This window comes from Blennius ocellaris (assembly GCF_963422515.1).
Source record: "Blennius ocellaris genome assembly, chromosome: 3".
Taxonomy (NCBI): Eukaryota; Metazoa; Chordata; class Actinopteri; order Blenniiformes; family Blenniidae; genus Blennius; species Blennius ocellaris.
In genome coordinates this window covers 14,276,165-14,301,446 of record NC_137652.1, presented here as the reverse complement: position 1 = coordinate 14,301,446, position 25,282 = coordinate 14,276,165, and the positions used below count along the sequence as shown (strand labels likewise).

The window sequence follows — 25,282 nt, the reverse complement described above, 5'->3', positions numbered from 1 at the left end:
CGAGGCGCAACGGTTAATCGACGCGACCAACCAACCGACCGACCGACCTCCCCCCCCAGCTCCCTCCCTCTCACCACCGACACCTCCTGAAGCTGCAGAGACGCAAACGCCGGCGGTTGAGGTCTGTGGACGCCGTTTTTTTTTTTTTTTTTTTGTGCTCGAAAAGAGGAGGAGTCTATTCCTGAAAGAGGAGGAGAGGAGGAGGACTGGGACTCGAGTCCGCCAACACTCAACTACACAGTTGTTTTTGCACGGCTCACTACTTTCCCTCCGCCGCTATTGGACACCGGTGGAGCCTGTGTGTCCCTCCGATAACCACACATCCTCCAGCGCCGCGGTTCGCACACGGAACGGAGGTCCGGAGGAGTTTGGCAGCTGTACTACCAGCAGCAGGAGGAACCGAGAGTGCCACAAAGTCGGAAAGAAAATCGCGGGAACGTCGCTCGGCAACGTCGGTGAGTCGCGGTACTGCAGTTAGCATGCTAGCCTTAGCCTTGTGTTGTGTTTTAAGTGTTACTTTCATAAACGTGGGTTCATTAACATAATAACATATTTACTAACCGCTTACATTGTGATTGCTTTCTCTTTTGGACTCACCTTAATGCAGTGGGCTGTGAAGCGATGGCGTGTTTTTAGCTAGCGGTTGCGAAGTTAGCTGAACAGGCGAAGCTTTAAGGATCTTTTTCTCAATGTTTTTATTATTGATTTTTGTTATTGCTATGTTTACTTCATATTTTATTCTTATTTTAGAAATGGAAAATTTGTGAAATTATGTGCGATAATGCATTAAGTCTAAACCATATTTTACGCTAAGGTACAATTGTTAACTGTAAAACTGTTAGGTATAGCAAAACTACAGCATGTTTGACACGTTAAAAAGACTTTTGGAGTACAAGCTAAATTTAGTTTTGATTTCTGTTGTTGTAACATTTCTGAAATTGTTGTTGAGCTTTTGTGTTTTTGATTTATGTTGAATTAATGCGATGGTTCGTTACAAAGTCACATTTGTTAAATTGCGTCTTTGAGACAGTGAATTTCACGCCATTTAGCTATATGGATTTTCTTCTCCGAAACATGTTTACCATGTTTATACATTATTACCTAACTGAAGTACAATGCTTAACATATGTACATATAATTAGTAAAAATTAATAAGGCATTTAGCAGTTTTTGAAGAATAGCTAGGCTCTTGCCTAAGGTACCGCGCAAAGAAAACTCGCTAATGAATGGCTGCTTTTGTTCCATTTCCTATCACAAATTTCATGTCTTTTTTTTGGCGATTTTCATGGTTTTAGCATTTGCACAGTGCTAACCTGAGAATATGACACAACTTTTGTTTCATTCTATTAAGAAACACTTTTAGGAAATGAACCTACAAGTGAATATATAGACAGACCGGATCTAGTTCTGTGGATTTTAGGAGAAAGCCTTTTAAACTAATAATTTTATCTAACAAAAGCTATTGGATAAGTCCCCTTGCAAATCGATCACTTCCCTGTCTTGGGGTCATGATTGCTTTGATGTTTCTGTTACTCGCTTACATTTTGAAGGTTCAGTCCTATCGAGTCAATAGGGCGACCATCTTGTGCTGTTGCTAAAACAAGCAGGGAGCACATGCTGCATGCTGGAGAGGGGACAGTTTGGGGGAGGGGCAACGAAGGAAGACAGATTTTGATGATTAGTTTGAATTTTTTTACATGTAAGTGCTAAATAATTAATGTGAGGTCATGGAAAGCAAATATTCCTGATATTACTTTATTTATAGTTCTTTTTGACAACTTTCATTGGAAGGCTTTTTTTTTTTTTTTTTACTTATGATTGATGGTATTTACTAGATGGTATCTCTTAACTGATAGTCTGTATAGAAAAAAGGGCACCAAAATGTGACAAAGAATCTGATTAATGTGTCCAAGAGAGGAAGAAACTGCTGCATTCCTGACTTTGTGAAGCTGACCCCCCTCCTGGTGTAAAGTGGTATGTTCCAGTAATTTTCCATCCACCTCACTGTCCTCAGTTGTGGGTGTGGCTTAATGTCAATGGCAAAGAGAGTTGAACAGTTCCTCTCCTTTCCATATCCTGTGGGTTCCTATAACAATCCAAAATATTGCTTTCTCTGATTTAAGTAAAATGAAGTTCGGTTCAATGACCGACTGCCTGTTTACTGTCTGAGCCACAAAGACACAAATCAGCCATAGTTTGTAGAAGTGTATCTGCCTTCACATTTAGTCTCTCATCAGATTTGTGATAGTTTCTTGAAAAATAATCTTTATTTATAACCATGTCAACAGTACAGTTTTTGCAGCATTTTTTGATTTATTTTTTTGCTTGTACCTTTTTGGCAAATGGTACTGCCCTCTTTTTTGCTTCACCATCCCCCACTTCACCCAGTGGAAGTGATCACATAGTGCACTTGTAATTCATTACACAGGCTGGTTTTTTTTAACTACAGAAGAGGAAGCAGCCTTTAAAAGTGCCACCTCCATTTTCCGAGTGAGTTGTTGCTAATGCTAGGATCATTGATGTTTCATTATTGAAACAACATATGTACATTTACCAATACGATTGATTTGAATTCCCTGCTAATTGCGCAACAGTTTGATTTGCATACTGACACAAATTTGAATTTTTTTTTTAAGACTAAAGTTCTGTCTTGCCTTGCAAAATTTTAGATGCATACATTTATTTTGCACTTGGAGAAAAAGAGACTTTGTGTGCCCAACAGTGCTGTGCAGCTTTTGGCCCATGATCATGACCAAAGACCTACCGAGACTCGTACTTGTCTCATGGGAATACTGGTCAGTGCCATATTTTTCTCTTTGTCTATATTGAAGCAATATGCAGTGTAAATGCATAAAGGGGGTAGGGTTAGGCCACACATGGAGAATAACGAAAAAAATAAAAAAGACAATTGGTCTTTTTTTTGCTGCAGCGGTCTACAACATGTACACGCGAGGGAATACGTGAACATGTGATGCTTTGAGAGTGAATGACTGACAAACTGCACGTTCACTCTCTGAAGACGGGTCACTTCAACCAAGCTCTGTTCCACAGATTTATCTGTTCAGTTTTTTTGTATTTGAGGTACAACATAAATATTACATAGAAAATTGACAATTACTGTGACATGTATCACAATAAGTAGTCTATATTAAAATCACTCAGCAAACAGAAAAAAGAAATGTCTCCAAACATACAGAAATGCCATATAGACAGATATATAATTGATGTAGATATTTTGCAGTTTAATTAATATCTGTGGTGTGTTATTGTCAAATCAAAGATCTTCTCAGTGAACACTCATGATACTAATTTGAATGGTACTAGAACTTCCACATTGGTACTTACAATTGTACTGAAAGCACATTTCTCTTTTTATTTGTTTTTGAAGCCATGCCAAATTTATGAGAGCCGGTTTCAACTAGTTACAGCCGGTTCCTTTGCTTCAGGCTGATATCGAGAAATGAGAAATATGATCTCGATCCAAGCTCGAAATACTTATTCTATTTAGTTCATTTTGGAATTTGTTTTGTTCCACACTAAATGACTAAAAGATTTGTTTGTATACTCTTTTGATGCTATTGTTAATACTAGGCAGGTACACATTTTTTACTTATATATAATTTGTTTTAAAACGGGTTTGCTGACTGAAATGCTTACCAAAAGGGCCTTTTATTTTAAGAAAAAGAGCATCTCCCCAGGCCTGTAATGAAACTAGTGTCTGCATCCACTCCCATTCTATAATGTTTAATATTTCATTTTATCTTTGCCCACGACCAATGTCGGCAATCTTGTATTTGGAATGTATCATACAAACATTTTACAATGGCTAATTTGTTATCCACATGCGGCCCTTGATATGCTGGTATGAGTATGCAATGTGCAATCCCAGGATACTATACAAGGGAAACACCTTGGCATTAAACTGTACTCGCAGAACCCTCCAGCCAGCCATTGTTGAGATCAGATTGTATTTAGATTCTTTAACAGTTTGCTGTAGTTTACTGACAGTTGGGGTGTCTCGCAATTATCAGCGTTGGTAGAATTAAATCAAATCCTGGTGTGATTGCTGGACTGAGTTCATTTTGTTTTGCTTTGTCGACATATTCTGGTATGTTTTGAGCAAATTCTGTTTGCAGGAGGGTCCATTGTGTTATGACGACCAAACGTAAGACACCATGGGATTCAAACCTGCTGTATTGATGTGTATTGTGGAAGAAATAGTTTTCTGTATAACCATATCCGAGGTCTCCACGCTCGGTCCTCGAAGGCTCCTGTCCTGCATGTGTTAGCTCTCTCCCAGTTGCAACACACCTGATTGCAATGAGGGGCTTGTTATTGGGCTTTTTCACTACCTTAGTGATGACGTCATCATTAGATTCAGGTATGCTGAAGCAGAGAGAGAGCTAAAACGTGCAGGACAGGTTCCCTCGAGGACTGGAGTTGGAGACCGCTTGTACTTTCTGTAAGTTGTCTAAATTGTTTTGACTAGTAAAAATACCAACATGTTAATCTATCATGCATTGTATTTAGATTTTAGAACAAAATGTATATTCCGACAAATTGTCAAAATTTAGTTAAAAATATATATATATTTTAAATCCAGCAAAGGAACAGGGAAGTCACATACCTTTTTGTTAAAGATGTTGACAGATGGGAGGAATTACGTATTCTGATGTCAATCCAAATGCTATTGTCCATTGTGACAAATGAAATGCTGCAAATGCAGACTTAAGATGGAGTGCCCACGTAGGTTCTCATAACTATGGAAAAGTCAGTCCAGTCAGAAAACACGTCCAATTTGTTCCAGTGAGCTGACCAAATCCAAAACAAACCCTTGCTTTGCTTGGTGATATGATTGTTGGGAGGTATTCCATTCTTTTGCCCCACGCTTCAAATCTTAAAGAAAAAATCCATGTTAGTGTTGGTGTTTGCATTGTTTACCGCAGGTAAACAATTCATTTGGCCGCTTGAGAAAGAGTTTTATTCGAATCATTCGGAAAACTTTTTTTTTTTTTACAAGTTTGGGCAATGATCAGAATGTTTTTGAATTTTAGCAAGCCCAATTTATTTCTAAGCTAACATATGCCACTCTTCTCTTCATGTGATGCAAAGTTTTGGTCCTCAAACGACGACAATAATCTATATGCCAATGATTAGTCAACATTGATTCACACTAGCTGTAGTTACATGGACCAAAAGAAATTGGATTAAATGCATACCTGATTAAATTTACACTTCAATCTGATTCTAAATGCACCATCCCATTGAAATTGCAACCGGATCGTGAACGATGGTATAGTCTGGTTTTTGATCTGATGATAGTCCATCTAAATGGCACATCGTGTGGCTTCCTATTGTCGGAGCTTTGCATCTATGTCTGCGACGTTACTTCATCGAACATTATGACGTGACTGCGTACACACGTCTGTGTTTTGACAACGATATCATTCATGCCACACCAAAAAAGTGACTCGTGCTCCTTTCGCCCTGATTATATTTTTAACCAAGATAATGTCACAATTAAAAAAAAAATAAAAAATAGCACCACCAGCGTCATCACTCTAGTTTATTTTATTTTTGATACTGGCAGACTTAAAGGTAATGCTCGATGTGTGATTCTGTGCGCATGTCACAAACATCACAGTGCAAAGCATTATGCGATTGATCTACTGAAATTAAACTGTTCACATCTTGGTGTGTATATATAATATAAACCATTTCAACGTTACGATTTCTTGTATTTCATGTAAATATGACAATCTGATCCTAAAATCCGAAGGGAAAAAAAGGTCAATGAGATTGATTAAAGTGACCATATAAATGCAGCCAATGGACCTACAGCCATAAAAGTGCCAGTGGCATCTGGGTATTGTACTGCCATTATAGTAATTATTTAGGTTATTGAATCCTGGAGCATCTTCTTTGATTTCATCCCCCATTGTAGGCATGATTAGAAATGTTTCAGTGCTGTAGAACTTCATAGAATTCATCAGAAAAGTTTATAATTTCCTACATGAGGGCTGGATGATGTTACCTGCAATAATATTGTTGAATGTTTCCATTACACTATGACTTGCAATTAAATGACTTCAGTCATTGGTGTCTGTGTGCCTTTGGATTGGTTCTACCAAGACATAGTGCTTTCTTTCTGCTGAATAAATAAAGGTTTTAATCAATATTTGTTTGCTTGTTTAACAAAGAGAAAATACTCTTAAAGAATATGCATGTTACATACATTATGTGACAAACATCCTGGGATACAGTGGTGGAAAAAGTGTTTTTTTAGACACCCATAAAATTAATCTCAATTTTTATCATGAAAAATTTGTGCAAAAAGCTTCTGTGTATTTCAAAAGGTATGGTTGTGTCAGGCAGACAAATACATCCTTTTTATGTTCATTATTTGCGAGAAAAGCTAACAAAACTAAATTCTTGACTGTTTTCAATGTCAATTCTCCACATTGTTGGTATCAAAGTTAACAACTAACAGTGAATGTGTTTTAAAACAAAACAAAAAAAAAAGAACTCCATATCATCAAATTAATATTTAGTTGTCCTACCATTAACATGCTGTACAGCTCTAATCCTGAATGGCCTGTTCCCCTGAGACCACCAAGATGTTCCAATGCCAGTCAGAGCCAGAGCCAGAGCCTGATCTGGCATAGGGCTTTTCCACCAAAACGAACCACGTTCTAGATCAGGACTGGCGCTATTGCCAGTTCTTAAATGCGCACTGCCAAAGAACTGGTTGTTTTTCCATTGTCAAGGGAGCTGGGTGAGAGCCAAGTCATTGCATCACTTCAGTACGTGGTACGTCACTGATTTGACCAGCGCCGGCAGTGTGCATACAGGAACAAGGAGACGGACTGTAAACATGGGTGTCATCTAGGTCTTTCCGTGGATTTTGGCCTGCACCTCGGATGCAGACCAAAGATTGAGAAGACATTGTGTCTCCTCATCGCTCCATTGTTGTTTTTTTCACATCCTCCTTGCTTTAGTACAGAGCCCCGGAGTGGCCATAGGAAAGAAAGAAAGAAACGTGTGAATGAGCTTGGGGCAATATTGTTCAACATTTCAGCATTACATTGTGAATTTCTGCTCCTTTCACTTTATTTCTGGATGTGTCTGAATCAAATGCTTCAACACTGGGGAGGAATGGAGGCATAGAATAATAGAACGCAGCTCTAAAACTGTTTGAAATGGTGTAAAGGGGAATAACGCGTACGTGCAGATCCGCACGTCCGTATAGAGACCTTAAGAAACCCTATTCATGCTTATGTAAGATGTTTTGATAAGATGTTTTGATTCTAATATAATTGGCTCCATGAGTAGTTTCGGAGAGGAATAGGGAGGCGCCGGTTTCGGAACATGTTTACGAAACCAGCGAGGGTTTCCCTTTGAACGGGAGAGTAGCTGTCCTGCTCCGGAGCGTCTGGGAGACCTGGCCAGTCTCCAACGATGCACGGGGCGGTGCAGCTACTCTTCACTATAAAGAAAGATGTAAGGGGGAGATTATCAGAGTCATTACATCGGGGCTGTACACTCGCGTGGACCCGCACAGCATTTTCTCATGCCCGGTCTGTGGGCTCTCCAGATCAGCGTCACGGGTGAGAGAAGCGATTGATTTATCATTGCTGTGTGATGTATTGCTGTTCACTGATTGGTGGGGAATAAAAGACGCATTTATTCTAGCCAAGAAGTGTTTGGGTTTTGATTGTGCGCCTACTGAAAGCGATCCTGTATAAACATTCCACAAAACAAATGGCAACTTATGTAAACATGCTGGTCAAAAAACAGAAGTTCTGTCACATTAAGCGCCATGAAAAGGCACATTTTAAACAAAAAACAATCCAAGGTTTCACTTACAGTAGTATGTAGTTTGTTTTGTAGTTGCTGATGAACCAAAAGTCTGGCTTATAAAGACGTTCTGTGGGGTAGAAAATAATGGGGTGTCTCATAGCAGAGCGCACAGGCAACGCAGCACGCATGCAGACCTCAGCCTGCGGTCATAACACGATACAAGACCTGGCAGTGAAGATAGTTACAATGATATTACGATGAAAAGCGTCCCCCCCCCCAAAAAAAAGACAACCAAAATTCTACATCCGACACAACTACCTTTGTGTGACGGCACAGGTGAACTGCAGCACTTAACACAATTTTGCAGACAATTTCACCCACCGGCTCCACGATCGCGGATTAAATGATCCTGTTCCCTTTGCATTATTCTCTGTATTTTGGTGATGTTCGCTCTAGATTTTAAAATGCCGTGACAGTGTCTCTTCTGCCTCACTAGTAGCGATAACTCTGCCCCTGCTCTGGCCCAGCAACGATATGGGGCCGGCTTAGCACACGTCTAGACCCTGATAGGCCAGGGCTTTGGCAGTGAAAACATAAAGAACTGTTGCTAAATCTGGCCCAGGTCCCGAATTACCACCTGGTTTTTTTTGGTGGAAAAGCCCCCACAGGGACCTATGCTTTGTAAACTGGTGCTTACCAAGTACCAACTTTTTGCTGGGCCAGAGCGAAGCAACAATGTATCACGGGCTTGAGGTGGAACTAGTTGTTGGCCCACAGCCGAGTGTCTTCATTCATTTTTAAAATTTGCTTTCTGGCACTGTGGTCTGCAACCGAGGTACAAAATAAGTTGGAGAGCCTCTTGGACGAAGCGGGTGTTGGAGGAAATACAGCGGGAGACGGCTGCAGCAGGATACCATCAAAGGCTCCACTAGCTCCTCCACCAAATTAGGAAGTTAAAAAAGATTATAGACCATTGATCGGTAAACAGCTACGTACATTGGCGTCTGACATTTGGACACTGTATCTTCAAAATGAACTAAGCATATTTGGAAAGAACTCTTGATGCAATCAGGTCTCAAACCCAGTTCTCCCATGTGAGTGACAAATAGAGCGTCGCGGGGCAGAATGGGTTTTCACGCGGTCCGACTTTAAAGTTGTGGAGGGTACCGCAAACCAAGGGTACGGTTTTCCGCTACCCCTCCGCTGAGGTACCTAGTACCAAGGAACAGGTCTGAGGAGGAGCGATGGCACCACCGTTGGTAGTGACGACCATCACTCCCGACTTGCCAGCAATAATTATTATTATTCAATTATTTCATTCGTCGCAAACCCTCCGTTGTTTGCATGCGCCGCTTTGCACTCACTGGTTGATTTGTTAACTGGGTTTATTGAAACGTCGGCATGCAACACAACACCACAGTCTTTTAACGAGGCCGTTAAAAGACCACGGTGTTGTGTCGCTACTCTCGGGAACAAGAGGAGATTCAGCCGGAGCTGGACGCTGCTGTTCACAATGAGAAAGTTTAACCTGAGTCACAGGAGAACGACTTGGACGGCCGCCGGCCGCTTCCGTGTTCTTCACCGGACGTCTCAAGAGTCCTTTACATCCCCGCCTACATTTTGACCGTACTTTCTGTTGTGGGACTGCGCGGCAGAGTTGGTCCTTGGTGCACTTTGCCATACCGTAACCTCCCCGACTGCCCCGCTCTGCCACGTACTGTGCGGTAGAACAGCGGCTATAGCTCCTGGTCAATCGAAATGTGCCCGGTTCTTGGGTGGTATGAGATTTGAACAAACTAAGCTCTGGCACAAGCACTGAATTAGCACCTGGTTCTTCTTGATGGAAAAGGGGAATTTTCTCGAATCTTATTTTCTGCACTGTCACAATTTTTTACATACCGTATTTTCTGCCCTATAAGGCGCACCGGGTTATAAGGCGCACCTACATTGATTGACATAATTTACAACTTCATTCATATATAAGGCGCACCGCCCTATAAGGCGCATGGAATAGACCAGTGGTCAGCAACATTTATAGCTCAAAGCCATTAGTTTACATTTTCCACTGATTCTAACACCCAGTGGGGTGCACGCCTTTATTTTGATAGTCCTACCTGCAGCCTATGCCAGGACGACACTACACACAAAACCTTCTTCACTACTGGTTGACAACTTACAACGACCGGTAATAATAATAATAATAATAAACTAAACTACATGAACTAAGCAACAAAAACACAACACAACACAATTATTACCGACACCACAAACCAAATATAACCCCCAATAATTGCATTTAAAACACCACAAACAGCTGCAATGAATTATGGGAGTTTCTATCGGCTGCACTGAGGAGCTCAGGTTGAATTTGTCGCTGCAAGGCATGATGTCCCATCATGCCTTGCAGCGACAAATTCATGTTTTGTGTTGTTGGAGGTTATTGTGGGTTGTTGTTGGGCTTGGTGTTGTGTTGATTGTGTTTATGCTGTGTTTTTGTTCCCCAGTTTAGGGAGTAATTATTTCATCTAGTTTATTTTGGTTTGTTAGAATGTTGGTGTGCAACCATGAGTGATTAAGGTGTTGTGCGGAGTGTGGTCCGCTCTGAAGATCCAGTTGTGAAGTTAGAGTTGTCAAAATAAAAGCTTCTGGTTGTTCAGCTGTCAAATAGCAGTCTGGAGTAGAACAATCGTCCATACATAAGGCGCACCGGGCTATAAGGCGCACTGGCAGCTTTTGAGAAAATTTGAGGTATTTAGATGCGCCTTATAGGGCGGAAAATACGGTAGGTTTACTGGTCCTGCGACTTATAGTCAGGTGCGACTTTTGTATCAAACATATATAACACAGCTGGTATTGGGGTAGGCACCTGTGCTGTTCTAACTGGGATGCCCAGCGCTTTAATCCCTTTTCTCCTGAGATGATCGGAGTATGAAGCCAACTTACTCAGGCAGCTTTTAGCTTAGCCACGTACATGCACGGTTTAAGGTGCAGAAGTGCATCCCTGAGGTGCAGGCTGGGTGCGGAGGCGCTGAGTGGACATTACGCCAAGTGTTGGCCACTCTTTTAGAAAGAATCACAGCACCTGCTGGGGGCCTGGCATGCAAGCGACTGTGTTACCAGTGTTACTGGAATTTTCTTTTGTGCAGTTATCGTCGTCCCTCCCAGCACTGGGTATTCAGGCTCAACACAAACCAATAACTTCTTGGAGTCATTGCCATGGTGTGTTGATCGGGAGGCTTAAAAGCGTATGTGGGTAAAGGATGAGGCCTTGCCATGAGTATGATTTGCATTGCAACTGTGCAGATTAATATTTCAGTGCTGGAATTGAATGTGGTTGCACATTGCTCACATGTATTGATTGAATGCTATTGTTTTCTAACACGACCTGCATGCATCCAGTTTTTAGTTTTACAGCCAAACCACGTCGGTTTTGAAAGTGGACATTCTTTAACTACCCACACAGTTAAATTGCCCACTTTTGTAGCCTATTTTAAGTTTTGAAAATCATTGCTTGGTCTGAGTTTTGATTTCTGAAATGACATTCGGGTCAGTAGTGGACCTGTATGGGTGAACACCCACAGCCTACCGGAGTCTTGTTGACCACGTCCATCCCTTTATGGCTGCAGTATACCCCTGGCCACTGCTGGATAACTCACAATTTCACAAAGCTTACATCATCTCAAACTGGTACTTTTAATATGACAATGAGTTCACTGTGTTCTCACAGCCACCACAGTCATCCGGTCTCAATCTAATAGAGAACCCTTGGGATATGGTGGAACTGAACATTCATATTTTGGATGTACAGCTGACACACCACGCAGTATGTGCCGGGGCAAGGTGGTAGGGAACGGTATGGTAAAGCGTACCACAGATCCAACATTGTCCTGTGGTCCTACCTCAGACAGTACAGTGAAAATGTAGGTGGGGTTGTGAACGGCGTGGGTATGTGTCCGGCTAAGAATGCAGCCTTCCAAGTAAAGTCTTGAGCCTCCTTTCTCGGTGACACAGCTTAAATTTTCACATTCTGAACTGCGGCTCCCGCTGAATCGCCTCCTCTCCTATTACTGAGAGGAGCGTTTGCACCACGTCGGAAGACCGTGCTGCGATGTTGCACTCCAATGTTTCAATAAACCGAGTCACAAAGTTCCATCTTGGAGGAAAAAAAACAATGAAATACCAGAATTTATTTGGAATGAAACCAAACTACCAAGTGCGGAAACTGGTGGATGTAAACAACAATAGGTGGCTTTACCCGTGCAGCCTCATTCTATCCCAGCACAAACAGCATGGTGGGACCGCGGCTTATATTTTGAAAAGAATTAAACCTATTCTACATTTCAGGTGAAGCTAATAAAGGGAAAGCATCATAAGAGAAATATAATCTATTAGTTCTTGCTAGTACTCTGTGTAGTATTTTCAACCAACAGAAGCCATTATTAAATAATGCTTACAATCCTGATTAGGGCTGCAACTAACGATTATTTTAATAATCAATCGGTGGATTGTTTTTTCGATTTTTCGATAAATCAGTTGAAAAAACATTTCAAATTGTAGGACCATTTAATATTGAACGAACCAAACATCAAATATGTTATGATTATTTAAAAGCACATAACTGAACCAATTCAAAGATGTATACAATATATCTACATACATACATGTATATAAGATGTATACAAGATAATTATTAAATATGATTGAATGTACTTCAGGAACCACGTACAGTCCAGTTTCATCCTGAGTGGACCAGACTGGTAAAAGATTGTTTTAACAACCTTTAAATTTACAATTCAAAGTTTTTCTTTGTTGTGGTCACAGTGTATGTCATGATATTGTCTATATATTTTTGCAAGATCAAATGTTGTTTTCAGATGTTGTTTCCAAGAGCAAACGCCAGTTTAAGCCAGGAAATTAAGAACATTATGTCAGTGATGGATGATTTTGCCCGTAATATTTAAACTTTTCATGGTATTTGGGGGAATTAATGAAATTGATTTAATTTCTATTTACATCCGTCAGGGATGTAATATCACCGGTGTATATTTGTCTGTATGCATGTTGGCAAGATTACATTAAACAACTGCACAGTTTGTCAACATTTTCACCACAAATAAATATTAGGCTATGGAGGAGTCCATTAAATTTTGGAGGCGATCCACATCTTGATTCTGGATCAGGATTTCATTTTAAGGATTGCATCAAAACTACATGACATGTTTTCGCCAATGTAACCTTTGGCGGATATCAGAAATATTTGATTACTTGTTATATTGTCCCACTGTCATCTCAAGGCATTTCACAAAGAAAAATGCCACTTTTCCAGATGAGCAAGCATAGGCAACAATCGAAAGAGAAAGAACTTGCTTTCAACGGGAAGAAATCTTGGCAAGAGCCAGGCTCATTGGCCTTGTGCTATTCCAAATGGAGTTATGGGATAGAGAGAAAAGGGTAGGGTAGAAAGCAAAAACCAACAAACATATTGTCATAACAAAGCATGTTACGCCACCAGAGTCAATTGTGGAGAGGCATACAAACCCTGACACAAGTAAAAAGTGATTATACAATGTCATGTTGGTACGAATTTGGGTAGCTAGCACAAGTAGAACTTTTCGTGTCTTTTCATGCAGGTCAATATAATTTGAATGTGGTTGAGTATTGCTCCAGTAGAGTTGGTAGTTTTTTCTCACAGTGCTACCCTTTTTTTATTGACAGAAGCACTGAGAAACCACGATGTATTTTCTGAGCGAACATCTCTCTTCTACTGTCTTCTATCAAGGGTTATGAGCTATCATTTAATCGTTTAACCGACTAATTCCATGCATCCTAATTGGTAGAGTTTTTATAGATTGAGCTACTTTACATTATGGAGTATGGATCAGTTGAGTCTGCCTAAAGTACAAACTTTGTTAGATGGATCTGAGAAAGCCAGTATGTACAGCCAACACAAAGTACAATAATGCTAACTTCTTTTCAATATTTCACTTTTAACCCAGAAACATATTTATAACTGTTTTGGTCATGCTATTGAAGTACTCAACAAGCTATCACCCTGTGAAGCTTAAGTGTGATGTCACCAGCTATTGTTGGTCTGCTCAACACTGTCAAATTTATTGCAACCCTATAATCTTTGACTTGTCTTGTTAAGCCTACTAACTGATGATGTAGCTGCTTCGAAACAATAGTGAAGTATTTTACAGAGGACAGTCGGAAGTGATGTGTATTTTTGACACGATGTAAATCAACATCAAACAATTCTTTATTTAAAAAGAACTTGATCATCTAAAATAGAAGTAAGTTATATTGTTTTAAAAAAAACTACAGCGCTACAAGTAACAAATACCATAAAGATGAATTGACGTCACAGGAGACAGTCGCACGTGGGAACAGGCAGCGGTACTCCTGATACCAGGGATTTTTGCTGCAGCAGCAGTAGCCATCTTGTGTTGTAGCGTTCACTGCAAGTGATCCATCAATGGAGAGAGAGTGGGGGAGGGGACGTATCCAGTGGGTTTGCATGTTTAAGTATTAAGTCAGAAAAGTGTTGCGTGTATTCCCAGATTTTCTTTGAAAGTGCATTAAAGCTACATTATGTTAGTGTTTGAATATGTGCTCAGAGAAAGAGGGTGAAAAAGAAGCTCATACAAAGACTGTATTCCTCCCTGTCTATACGTGTACATGTATATTTAACTTGGATCTTGACAGAATAGATGACTGAGTGATGGCCATGTTTAAACAGTAACGTATACAAGCTATTGCTAAACAGAAAGGGAGAAGATTTGATCAAAAAAGCTCAAAGGTAAGCAATAGCAGTTTTTTGGGGGGCTTGGGGTTGGAACTATTCCAAAATGTAAGAGAAAAGATTTCTTGAACAATACACGTCCCTTGAGCGTCAATCAAATTCAGTTTTCAACATGTAACCTCAAAGGTAGATCTGTCTAAAGAGGGTTCAATTTGGCTTTGGCCTGAATAGATCCCTCCTGGTTATCGAGAACCCCCTTCAGCTGCAATGGTTCAGTCCATGCTTGGCTGTAAAACTCTGGAGCAGACTGCAGGTGTGGGGGAGGGGTGTTGGTGCTCTGTGTCAGGCTGAGGGCTTAAGTTGTTGCTGTGTGGCGCTAGCTAGCGCTAGACCATGCCATAGTAACCGTAGTTTCTGCAGAGTTGATCTACAGGTTGTCAGTTTAGCAGGGGGGAAACAATGGAGCATTTGCTTTTACAACCATCTTGTAACTAAATAAAAGTGTTTTATTGTCATGTTTTCAGAAAACCTGAGGTGATTTGATCTTTTACAAAGGTTTTTTTTTTTTTATTCAGGTCAAACCTCATCTTTATCTGTTGCTATGATGATTGCAAGCGTCTCTCTGATGCGCATGGCTAAATAATCACCATGTGCTTTCTGGATTCACATGTAAACTGCTTGTCTGGCCCACCCCCACCTCTTCCAGTTTTTCTTCCCTTTTTTCCTTCTACTCTGCTCTTACTGGTATTCATGTTTTTCATTTGGAGAACAGAGAAAAACAAATCATGTGCATGGTATTCAGGCGTATGTCAAGAAACCTAGATTGTTATTGCATAGTTTTAATTATGAACTATGGCTCTATTAATGAGCATGTAGGAATTGTTTAATCATCAATTCTCTACTTAAAACACAAGCATTTGCCCAAATAGAATAGTGTTTCAATAGACCTTTCAAAAACACTTCATAGATTAGCTTTGTATTGTTTGTTCCCTCATGTGGGAAGGTATAGAAATAGTATGTAGGCACTGTAGTTGATCTTTTAGTTTAACAATTGACAGGAAACTTGCTTACTGTTTCTCTAACACTTGCGTGACCCGAATGAATGAGTGGCATCAACAGATGAAGGAATGTCACAGGAATGCTCAGAATAACTCAATCATTGACCTTCATTGGCTCGATTGCATGAAACTCTGAAGTGTCTTATCAGCCCTAAAATCCAATCAAAGACTACTTCAATCACTTTTCTACCTCTGGGCAGTTCAGAAGCCACCTGACGTGCCTGTTGTGGAGTTGAAAAAAGGAAAGACGTGCTGACTTTTTCGAGAAACATTCCCAGGTTATTAAAAATAGGGTAGGAATGCACAAGGTCGGACATGGCAACGCTCGGCAAAAGAGCCTCCATCATTATGGCACACCTTCTAAACAAGGGCATCATCGGTTGAATCAGATGGCAAGACAATATCTTGAAACTGAAGTATTTTATTCACCATATTTCAAGAAAAACACTGCTATTGAGTCCTAAAAGACAGCAGCTAAAGAAAATCTAACTGGATTCACGTGAACTTTTAAAAATGGGAAAAACCAAGTGAAGCCTCGACGAGATGGACCTTGGCTACTTATATTAAGAAGAGTTGGGTCTAATTAACTTCATTTCATTTAGCAACATTTTTCAATAGCTCAATTCAGATTAAAATAAAGACTCCGTGAGACATGTGTACACATGAATTGTTTTCCATGGTGTGCTGCCGAAACATGATGAGATGTTGAGGAGCTCAGTGTGGCTGCGCTCAGCAGGCCAGGTGGCCATTTTGAGTTTCAGTGAATCCAGATGCAGACGCTGAAGGTGGGGGATGGGAAGACAGCGCGCGCTGTGCGCAGTAATGTTGGAATGCAGCCTCCGCTCCCACTGGCTGACATCTTTTTTTTTCTTTTCACTTTGTATCTAGCCTTCATATAAAATAACTCCTAATTTTGATGACTCCTAAATTTTTTGGGGTGTGTGCTTCATCTACAATGTCTGACATACAGCCGTGTGTCAGGTTTACTGAAATAATGACTGCAGTCAGAATGATGGAAGATGTGGTTTTATTACCTAGTTATTTAAACTGAGGTCCATACTGTATTTAGCTTCACAAGCTTTGCTCTCATTTGATGTTCAAATAAGAGCACTTTTGTTTGTTTTTTTCTTCAGTCAAAGCTCAGCTGGAGTTTGATGTTGCTGACCACTGCACTGTGAATGTGGGACTTTCAAACTGCAAACTAAAGCACCTTTTTGAGATGATCACTTAATTATGATTGTTTTAATTCATTAGATGAATGCCCCTTAAAGGTCCCATGCAAGTGGATCTGGGCAGATAAACACTGTACTTGTTCTTTTTTTTCTTTCTGTGGGCGGAGCTTGTTACATGATCTGCTCTTGTCTGTGCTCAGCAAGCTGTTTGCAGGAACACTGGTGGCCATTTTGTGTTTCTGCGCTGGCAGAAGGGAGGGTCGTGCAAGGAATGCACAGCAAGACTTATTGACTCTCACGTAAGAGTTTAGCATTATTCCAGGTGAATACTGCACATGAAAGTGAATTTAACTAAATCACATTTCCTGGGTTATGGAAGGATTTGTTGTTTTATGTGTCTTTATTAGTCATGTCAGAATATAACTGTGACTACACTTGTTGTAGAATTCTCAAGTAAATCAGCACACTTCTTAATTGATTTTTTTTTCCTTTTTAGGTTTGTGTGATTTGTTTCTTTGTTTCTGTTAAGTAGAGCCCCCCCACCCCCACCCCACCCCCTGTGCTGGAATGGTTCAGTCTGTTCTCCAGCAGCCCTCCCTGCTGATTCTCAGACTGGGCGGAGAGAAGCTGCTTGGTGTATCACTCTGTGCTCTCTTTTTTTCATGGTCGTGTGCAGCTAGCATGAGACTGCATGGCTAAAATGGATTTCTAGGCCATAAAAAAAGAACTGTGGTTAAAAAAAAACAAAACCCCAACATACATATGTGACACTAATTATAATATATGAATATATTGTCCATAAGTAGCCGATAAGAAGTCAATGTCATATGTCATATGAAGTACTTATTTTTGTATGTTTTGGGGAAATATACTTTATTCTCTAAGATGAACTAGTTTTAAAGAAGTTGCCTTGGAAATTTGCTTAAAAACAGCACAACGGTTGATTTTATAACTTTGTGTAAAACAAATTTTTTTTTTAAGTTGTTGCAATCATCCAACATCTCCGACCACATTTTGAAGGTTAATTTACTTAAATATAGTTTTTCTTTTGTCTCTTTTGTGTTGAACACCCCACCCCCACTTCCTCCCCGTGCCGGAATGGTTTAGTCCATGTTTGAGTAGCAGAGGCTGTTTCAGAGTGAGACGGGGTGTGTGTGTGGGTGTCGGAGTGAGAGAGGGAGAGAGATAGAGAGAGAGAAGGGGGAGGGTGGGGGCAGCTGCCTCTGGGTTGAGAGTGCTTTGGGTGTGCAATTTAGCGCTGGCTGTGCTTCGCTAGCTAAGCTTTGACTAAAGTTCATATTGCGTTGCTCCGCCATGTTCTGTGTCCTATTTTGTCTGGTGATAATAGTGGTATAGTCCACGTGTTATTCCTTTCAATAGTTGTATTGTCGTAGACACCATGTATGACCCTCTCAGATGGCTTTATTATTTTTGTTAAAAAGGTTTGATTTTTGAATTAGTACAATCATTAAAATCTGACTTATTCTCTTTACTTTTGATCAAAAGTGTTGCTGTTTAACCAAATGGCACTAATGAAAAATTAAAAAAGAAGAAAAAAAAAATCTTTCACCAGGTAGCCTTGGTTTTTCCCCCTCAAAGTTCTGCTGTTTAAGCTGAACTTTTATCAGTAAAAGTGTTTCTGGATTCTAGTTTTGTTGGATCCTTTTTGTCTCAGCTGCTCCGGTTTGTTCCGGTTTGAACCAGTTGTGCAGGGGCGGAGCTGTTTGTGTAAACTGTGACAGCTTCTAGTCTGAATACTTGATTTTTTTCGTTCACAGTATTACTTTTGTATTGAACATTTATTCTCCCAAACTTGGCTGGGAAGTGTTACACATTGCAGATAAAGCTAAATAGTTTTGGAAATCTCCTTTTTTTTTTTTCAGTGACATAATAGTCAAACATAAGCAGTGTGTTTATTATGTGTGATCATTTTAGTTTAGCCTGTGTGGTCATATTAGAACGTGAGTAAGGTCCCCAGTGGAGGACTCACTACAGGAACCGCAGTCTGTTCAGTTCAGTCACAGTGGTTCTCCCATAGTACTTTATGTGCCCACCTATACGTATCTATTTCAAATACAGTCTGTAAAGGTTCAGCAGAGGTTAATGTAGGTGGTGTCATTTTCATGGAGAGTTTTATTTACAGTGGCAGTGATTTTGAAAACATTTGATTTTGACACAGCCTAGAAGTTATTATTGTTTATTTTTTAAATCTTGAAACCTCCTTTGCCTTTGATGTTAAAAAAGAACACCCCCCCCCCCCCCCTGTGTTTTTTCTGAATGGTTCAGTCCATGCTGGCTGTAGATTTCCATACCTTGGACTAGTTTGTGCTAGAGATGGGGGATGGGCATTGCTAAGCAACAGTCTGTGCAGTGTACTTCCTCTCTGTCTGTGCGCTGCTAGCTAGGGTTACTCTTAATGATTGCCATGCCACATTGAGCATGCTGTGTACACATAAATTGATTTGGCTGTATATTTTGTACCTGCAAATGTACTATGTGCAGAAAGAAGAAGAAAAATCTAAACAACTTCACCGTGTCATGTTCAGAACACAGCACATTATTGTTAAGAACATTGATCTGGATTCTCTTAAATTAAATGGTGTTGATAAATGCCCAGTTTAGGCTCACTTTAGCCACACAGTGTTCCCAAAACTTACCTCTTATATGAAGGAGGTGGACTATTCTGAACTGAGCCCCTCCTCCTGCCTATTATGTTGTGGTGCTGGCCTCTCAGTCATTCCCTGCTCCCACAATCAACAATTACATGGAGGGCCTCACTCTCACACATCATGCTATAGTATGTTATTTCTTTGTTATTAAAGCATGTTCAACATTTTTGTTATTAAATGAATGCAAAAGTTTTTCATTGCAGCCTCACACTCTTCTTAAGGTCAGTTTTTGATTCTCGCAATACTACTTGAAAATATTAGATTGTCACCTTTTAGGCTTTTTTCTTGGACTCACAGAACATTTGTGATGTATGTTGACCTACGGTAAACTTACATTGACGTGCCAGCTTCTCAATGACGTGAAATAAACGTGTTGCTACCTGTGTACGCTCCCAAGAGAAGTGCTTTCTAAAGAAAAGTAACTGGTATTTTCCCTTTTGCTTCATAGCTCTACTTGCTCAGACTGAACATGTAGGTATGTATTGTTGGCACTGCCCACACATTTTGGGTGGTCTGTAATTAAACACTAACATGGAGTTTTAAAGACCCCCCAAACAGGAATGGGGTTTGTGAGATGAGAAAGTTATTGTTTTTATAGAGCACCTCGGGTTATTTAATCTAGATTCATTTTGATGAATGAGATATTCTCATGGTCAGTTTTTATGTGTACCCAGTTTGGCAATAACTTCTCTCAGGCAAGAAGGTCTTTCACACTTTAGACACTGTTCTCGTGAGGTCAACAGGGTTTTCCCAAGTTGCTTGTTAATGGTTTGTCCTTCACATTATTGATCAACTTTCCTCAAAGCAACCGAGAATGTTACTTGGCAAAGACATTCAGCGAGCAAGGCAACTATCTGGTTAGACTTTAGGGATGGAACCCATCCGATCCAGTATCGGTATTGGGTTCCGATATGAATGTAATTCATGGATCGGAAATTTCCGATCCAACCCGCAGAGATTTCTGATCCATGAAGCCTCGTCTATGCTTCTGCTGAAATGAGTCCACGTGTTTCCCTACCGGCTGCAAAATGTGGAATGGATTTCCTGAACGGAGGCGGGTCTCAATGAGTCAGGAAATCCATTCCACAGTTTGCAGCCAGCTTAGCAGGGAAATAGCTCTGTGCGACCTGACTTTTCATGGCGACATGTCGCTGTTTGCACGAATTTCACGCTGGAAACACGGCAAAGCATCGACGTGGATGTTTGCAAAGCCGTTGCACAGCGAGGCGCTCTGCCGCCAGACGTCACCGTTTTAAAACGCCAGGTCGCCGAGGAGAACAGCGCTGATTGCAGCATCAAAATAGCTCGTTCCTCCGTAGTAGCAGGCGATTCACACCTCCTCGAAGGTGCGTCCTACTCCACGCTAAACTCCCTGAAAATAGTCCGAATCATTTGTGTTGTGTTAGAGCTGGAAAAAGTTTGTGCTGCGTTGCTAAATAATTTCTCCAGGGATTGATCAAGTGATTCTGAGGTTTTAAATATATAACTAGTTTATTATGAGATGATGACGTCACACAGACCCCTGCCTTGTCCAAAGTGAACAAAAATAGTTTGTACTGCTATGTTTTCTGACCTTATACTAACCTCAAGTTGCCTTTTGAGAGAATACATGGATACATGGATACATTTCATACTTTACTGTAGAGAGGAGGTTATTACAGCCTCATATAAAATCAACAATAAGGATAATAATAATATTAAAGCCAACAGAGTTCTGGTATCGGAATAGTATCGGTATCGGCAGATATTCAAATTCACGTATTGGAATTGGATCAGAAGTGAAAAAAACCTAGATCGGTGCATCCCTATCAGACTTATTACCTGTGTTTTGGAGATGAAAGGTTTGGCGGGGGTTTCAAAGGATCTGAAAAGTTTTGAAACGAGCACCTGTCTGTATTTCACTGCCAAAACAGCAAAATACACTGTGAGCAAGAGAGAGTAGATCAATGGCTCACCTTGTCTGCTACTTTTTAAACTTTGAGCATCATGTGAGGAATACTTCTTTAGGTCTACCAAACAAATTTCTTAAAACTTGGGAAGGAAGACTTCAAAAACTAAGCTACTAAATTAAAGTCGGGTTGTTTTGCACATTTTTTTTTTAAACCTGTACGTTAAACATTTGAAAGAAGATGCATGGTTTTGATTATCTCTGTGAGAAATATTCCACAAGAGCTCTCAGTGGACAACATCACAAGAAACTTGTAACTCTCGCATCAGAAATCAGGCTTTCCCTGGGTGTTAAGTTCAAGTGTGGATGACTTTATCTCTCCCCTACTTGAACACATTTCTTTTACACTTACATTGCAGTCCATGGCCTAGCTTCATCAGATTCGAAACATTTTTTGCATTTCTGAATCATCTTTAGTCAAGAGCTTCAGTGGAATAATTAAATTGTAAATCTCCCCATTTTTAATTTACAGATGACATAATTTTCAATAGTCATTGTTTCTCAGTCAAACCATAAAATATGCCATCTATTATTTATTGTATTTTTTTTTCTTTTTAGCTTGTAAATGTAGTTCTAATTTGGTATAGAAAATTAATCTTTTCTTCCACATTTTGTTAACATTGACATTCTGCTGAAGCCTCAGGCCCAACAGATAATTCTTATGAGGACCGGTGGTGCTGTAACCTGATAGATCTGTGAGGGAACTCTTTTCAGATAGCTCCTGAGATCTCAGCCTGGCAGCGAACAGCACAGCAGACGGCCATTTTGAGTGTCTGCACAAAATACAAGCGTAGTAAATGAGACCGTAGGGTGGGGGAGGGGAATCATATTCTCTGCGCAGTGTATAATAACATTGGAATGTGGATTGTGGCAGTGGAAATTATTACAAAGGACAGCTGTTTGCATTGTTTTCTTTCCCCGTATGGACTACCTTTTAGGATCTTCTGATAAATTGTTTAGGAAAACATGTCATCATGCTTTTATTTTCTTCTCTGCCATTGCAGGAAGTATGCACTCTGATTTAACGAAGTAATGTTACTTGTGTTCCATCATCTCTGTATGCTTCTTAGTTTCAGTGTGCAGGACACCATTGATCCAGATTCAGCTTTGTGTTCTTCTTCATGCATGTGGTAGCTGCAGAGTCGCAAAATTAGATGTTGCTGAAGACTTGGTCCGTTTCTGTCGGCTGCGGTTTTACTAGGCAGCAAAGCAGCAACAGTAAAGCTAAATAACTTTACGGTGTAAAACTGATGCGGCTTAATGCCCTCACCTGATAAAACATGAAATGCTACGCAGCTTTGTTGTTGCCCCACATGAACACCTTTCATTCAGATAAGACAACTGTAGAATGTCTTACATGTGGATCAGATTTGTAAAATTACATTAGAGGTGACACTCTGTCCAGCCATGGAGGAAGTATCTCAGTATCTTGAAAATACTTTTACTTTTACTGCTCTTATTTGCTTAAATACAGGTTATTGTATTGAATGTGTCCAAAAGCCTGTTTCCAGAATCTGATGCCAAGTATGACCTTTGTTATGTAATTAAAGAAGAAAGTCCCTGAAAGTTACAAGTCCCTGCTGGATTTGATTGCAATGAATTTTGGGTCATTTGCACAATTTCTTGGTTTTTGGAGAAAGAATTGTGATGTTTACACAAGTGTCTCTTGTCCTCAGGTTGTCGACGAAGCCTGTGGTGAATCCAGCTTTTTGACTTGAAGGTGAGTTACAGTCCCCATAGGCACTGTTTATTAATCATTCTTGTCATAATCCTAATAAAAGTGAATTTTACTGATGCTAAGTTTAAGGCATCACAGACTTGTTTTCATATACTATGTAAAATGTATACATATACATTGTAATAACTAGCCTCAAGCCCCACTGCATTATGTGCAACAATTATGATCTATGGAAAGTCCTTGATCGTTGATTTTTTTTTTTTTTACATAACCTCTTCACTGCTGCCAGTGCTCCCTCAAGTCAGCTCTTCTGATTGGCTCGTGTACGAACTAATAGGAGGGTGGGGGGATGGAAGGAAGGTTGAATTGCAGCATTTGTTAACTCAATGTCATTTCTCTTTCCTGAATTGTAGTTGAGGGAAACGTCAAATCCATAGGCTAATCACAAAATTGGGGCATGGGAGATTTGTCAAGCTGCTATAGTACAAAAAAAAAAAAAGATCTGCTGCTTAACTGTTGATACTGTGGAACAAATGCAGCAATGTGTGATCAGATATGGAAGATCTGTCTTGATTTGGCTCAGATACTGAGTCAGATCTGTCGTAAAGAAATGGCCAGTTTGGTATGCGACATCTGTGAAAGAAGAACCTTCTAGAAAAGAACAAACAAGAAGCCCAGAGAGCTCCCCGGTGACCTCTAGTGTTTTCTCTGAGAATGTGCAGCCATTACTCCACAGTGCAGTACGTAAAGATCAGGACAGACTTAGACGGGGGTAACTGCTTCAGTCGTCTCTTTGACATTTTTGTGTCCTTTCATTGTTTCTAAATTCTCCTTGTCACTCCACAGGGAGAAATGGAAGTCCTCGTCACAGAGGAGAAGAAGAAAATTTTCCGTGCAAGGAAAACCATGAAGATCAGTGATCGACACCAGCTGGAGAATCTCCACAGCACTTTGTTGACAGCAACTCCAGGTTTATCCAACCCATCTCCACCGCCAATAATGAATGGCACACATAAAGAAGACGGACAAAAAGCTGGCGAAAAAGAGCAGAACAGCGTCTCTGGCTCAAACTCCCCCCGCGCTCAGTCACCGGCTTCTCTAACTTCCCTGAGCTCTCCGGCACCGTTCCTGTCCCTAAACCTGTCACCTTCACCTCCCTCCTCGCACAGCCCAAAGGGACAGGAAGAAACCTCCCCCCCAACTTCACCATTCCACAATCTAACCTTTGAACTAAACCAAGATGGGGACGAGAAGAACAAGTGTTTGCTGTCCTCATCTAAAGACTCTGTTACACCTGCATCAACAGAATGTAAGGAAGAACAGGAAAAAGACACAGAAGTCATTTCAGGAGCGGATGAGAAGGTAACTCATTAGCACTACTCGAGAAAGTGTCGTGTATGTTTGAAAGTCAAGTTTCAAAGCTATAATATTTATGTTTTTTGCCTCAGGATAAAGCTACTACACCAATGGAACAAGCTGTCGACTTGGCAAAAGATTCTACTAAAGGTTCGGCTTCATGTTTGCCTGCTCAACCTCCAGTATCTAACTACACAGAACCAATGGACGCAGACAGTGACAGTACAAACACCGTGGACCTTGAGCCATCTGCAGAAAACAGAAAAGATGAAAAACCTTCTTCCCCTAAACTTAATACTTCTGATTGTCCCTCTTCATCTGGCCCGTCTCGTCCAGCTTCTTCTTGCACTGACCAAAAGCAAACTCTAGAAATCAAAGAGGATGATGTTAAAAACGAAGAGAATGACAAAGGAGCTGTGAAGAAACGATCATCAAATGATACAAAGATGGAAGTGGACTCACCGAAGGTGGAGCCTAAAAAGTTAAAAGATGAAATAGGACAATCTACAAGAAAGCCATCTCGACCGTCATCCACTCCACCATCTAACACAGGTATGAGATGGTGGCTTCTCAAGAGAAGGCCACAGTATGGTTGATCCATATTCCTGAATCAGCACTACGTATGTGACATATGGAAGAAGAGGGCCTAGATATACTGTACAAAGTAGTACTGGCATTGTTATCTTGCCCTTTTAAGCTAAATGATCACATCTGATTCAAATATGGAAAACTACACCCCGTGAGTGCAGATTTTGTTGCAGTTATTCTTGGCGAAGTTTGTACTGAAGCTAAACCACTAATACATAGTTTTTGTTTTTTTTTTATTTCTAAAATCTCGAACCTGTATGCAAAAGTCTTG

At 40.4% G+C, this 25,282-nt stretch overlaps 1 protein-coding gene across 3 annotated transcripts in view; it reads left to right on the top strand.

Moving 5' to 3' along the window:
• The first annotated feature begins 141 nt into the window (after positions 1-141).
• atf7ip (activating transcription factor 7 interacting protein) overlaps positions 142-25,282 on the top strand; it is a 33,791-nt gene continuing 8,650 nt past the window's right edge. For 2 of the 3 annotated variants that reach the window (XM_080516953.1, XM_080516952.1), the window contains exons 1-4: positions 142-455; positions 23,066-23,109; positions 23,914-24,429; positions 24,516-24,975. In XM_080516953.1, coding sequence (XP_080373079.1) covers positions 23,920-24,429; positions 24,516-24,975 — 970 coding nt within the window. In that variant the 5' untranslated portion in view covers positions 142-455; positions 23,066-23,109; positions 23,914-23,919. The remainder of the gene's footprint in view (positions 456-23,065; positions 23,110-23,913; positions 24,430-24,515; positions 24,976-25,282) is intronic. The other variant, XM_080516954.1, reaches the window with a different exon arrangement.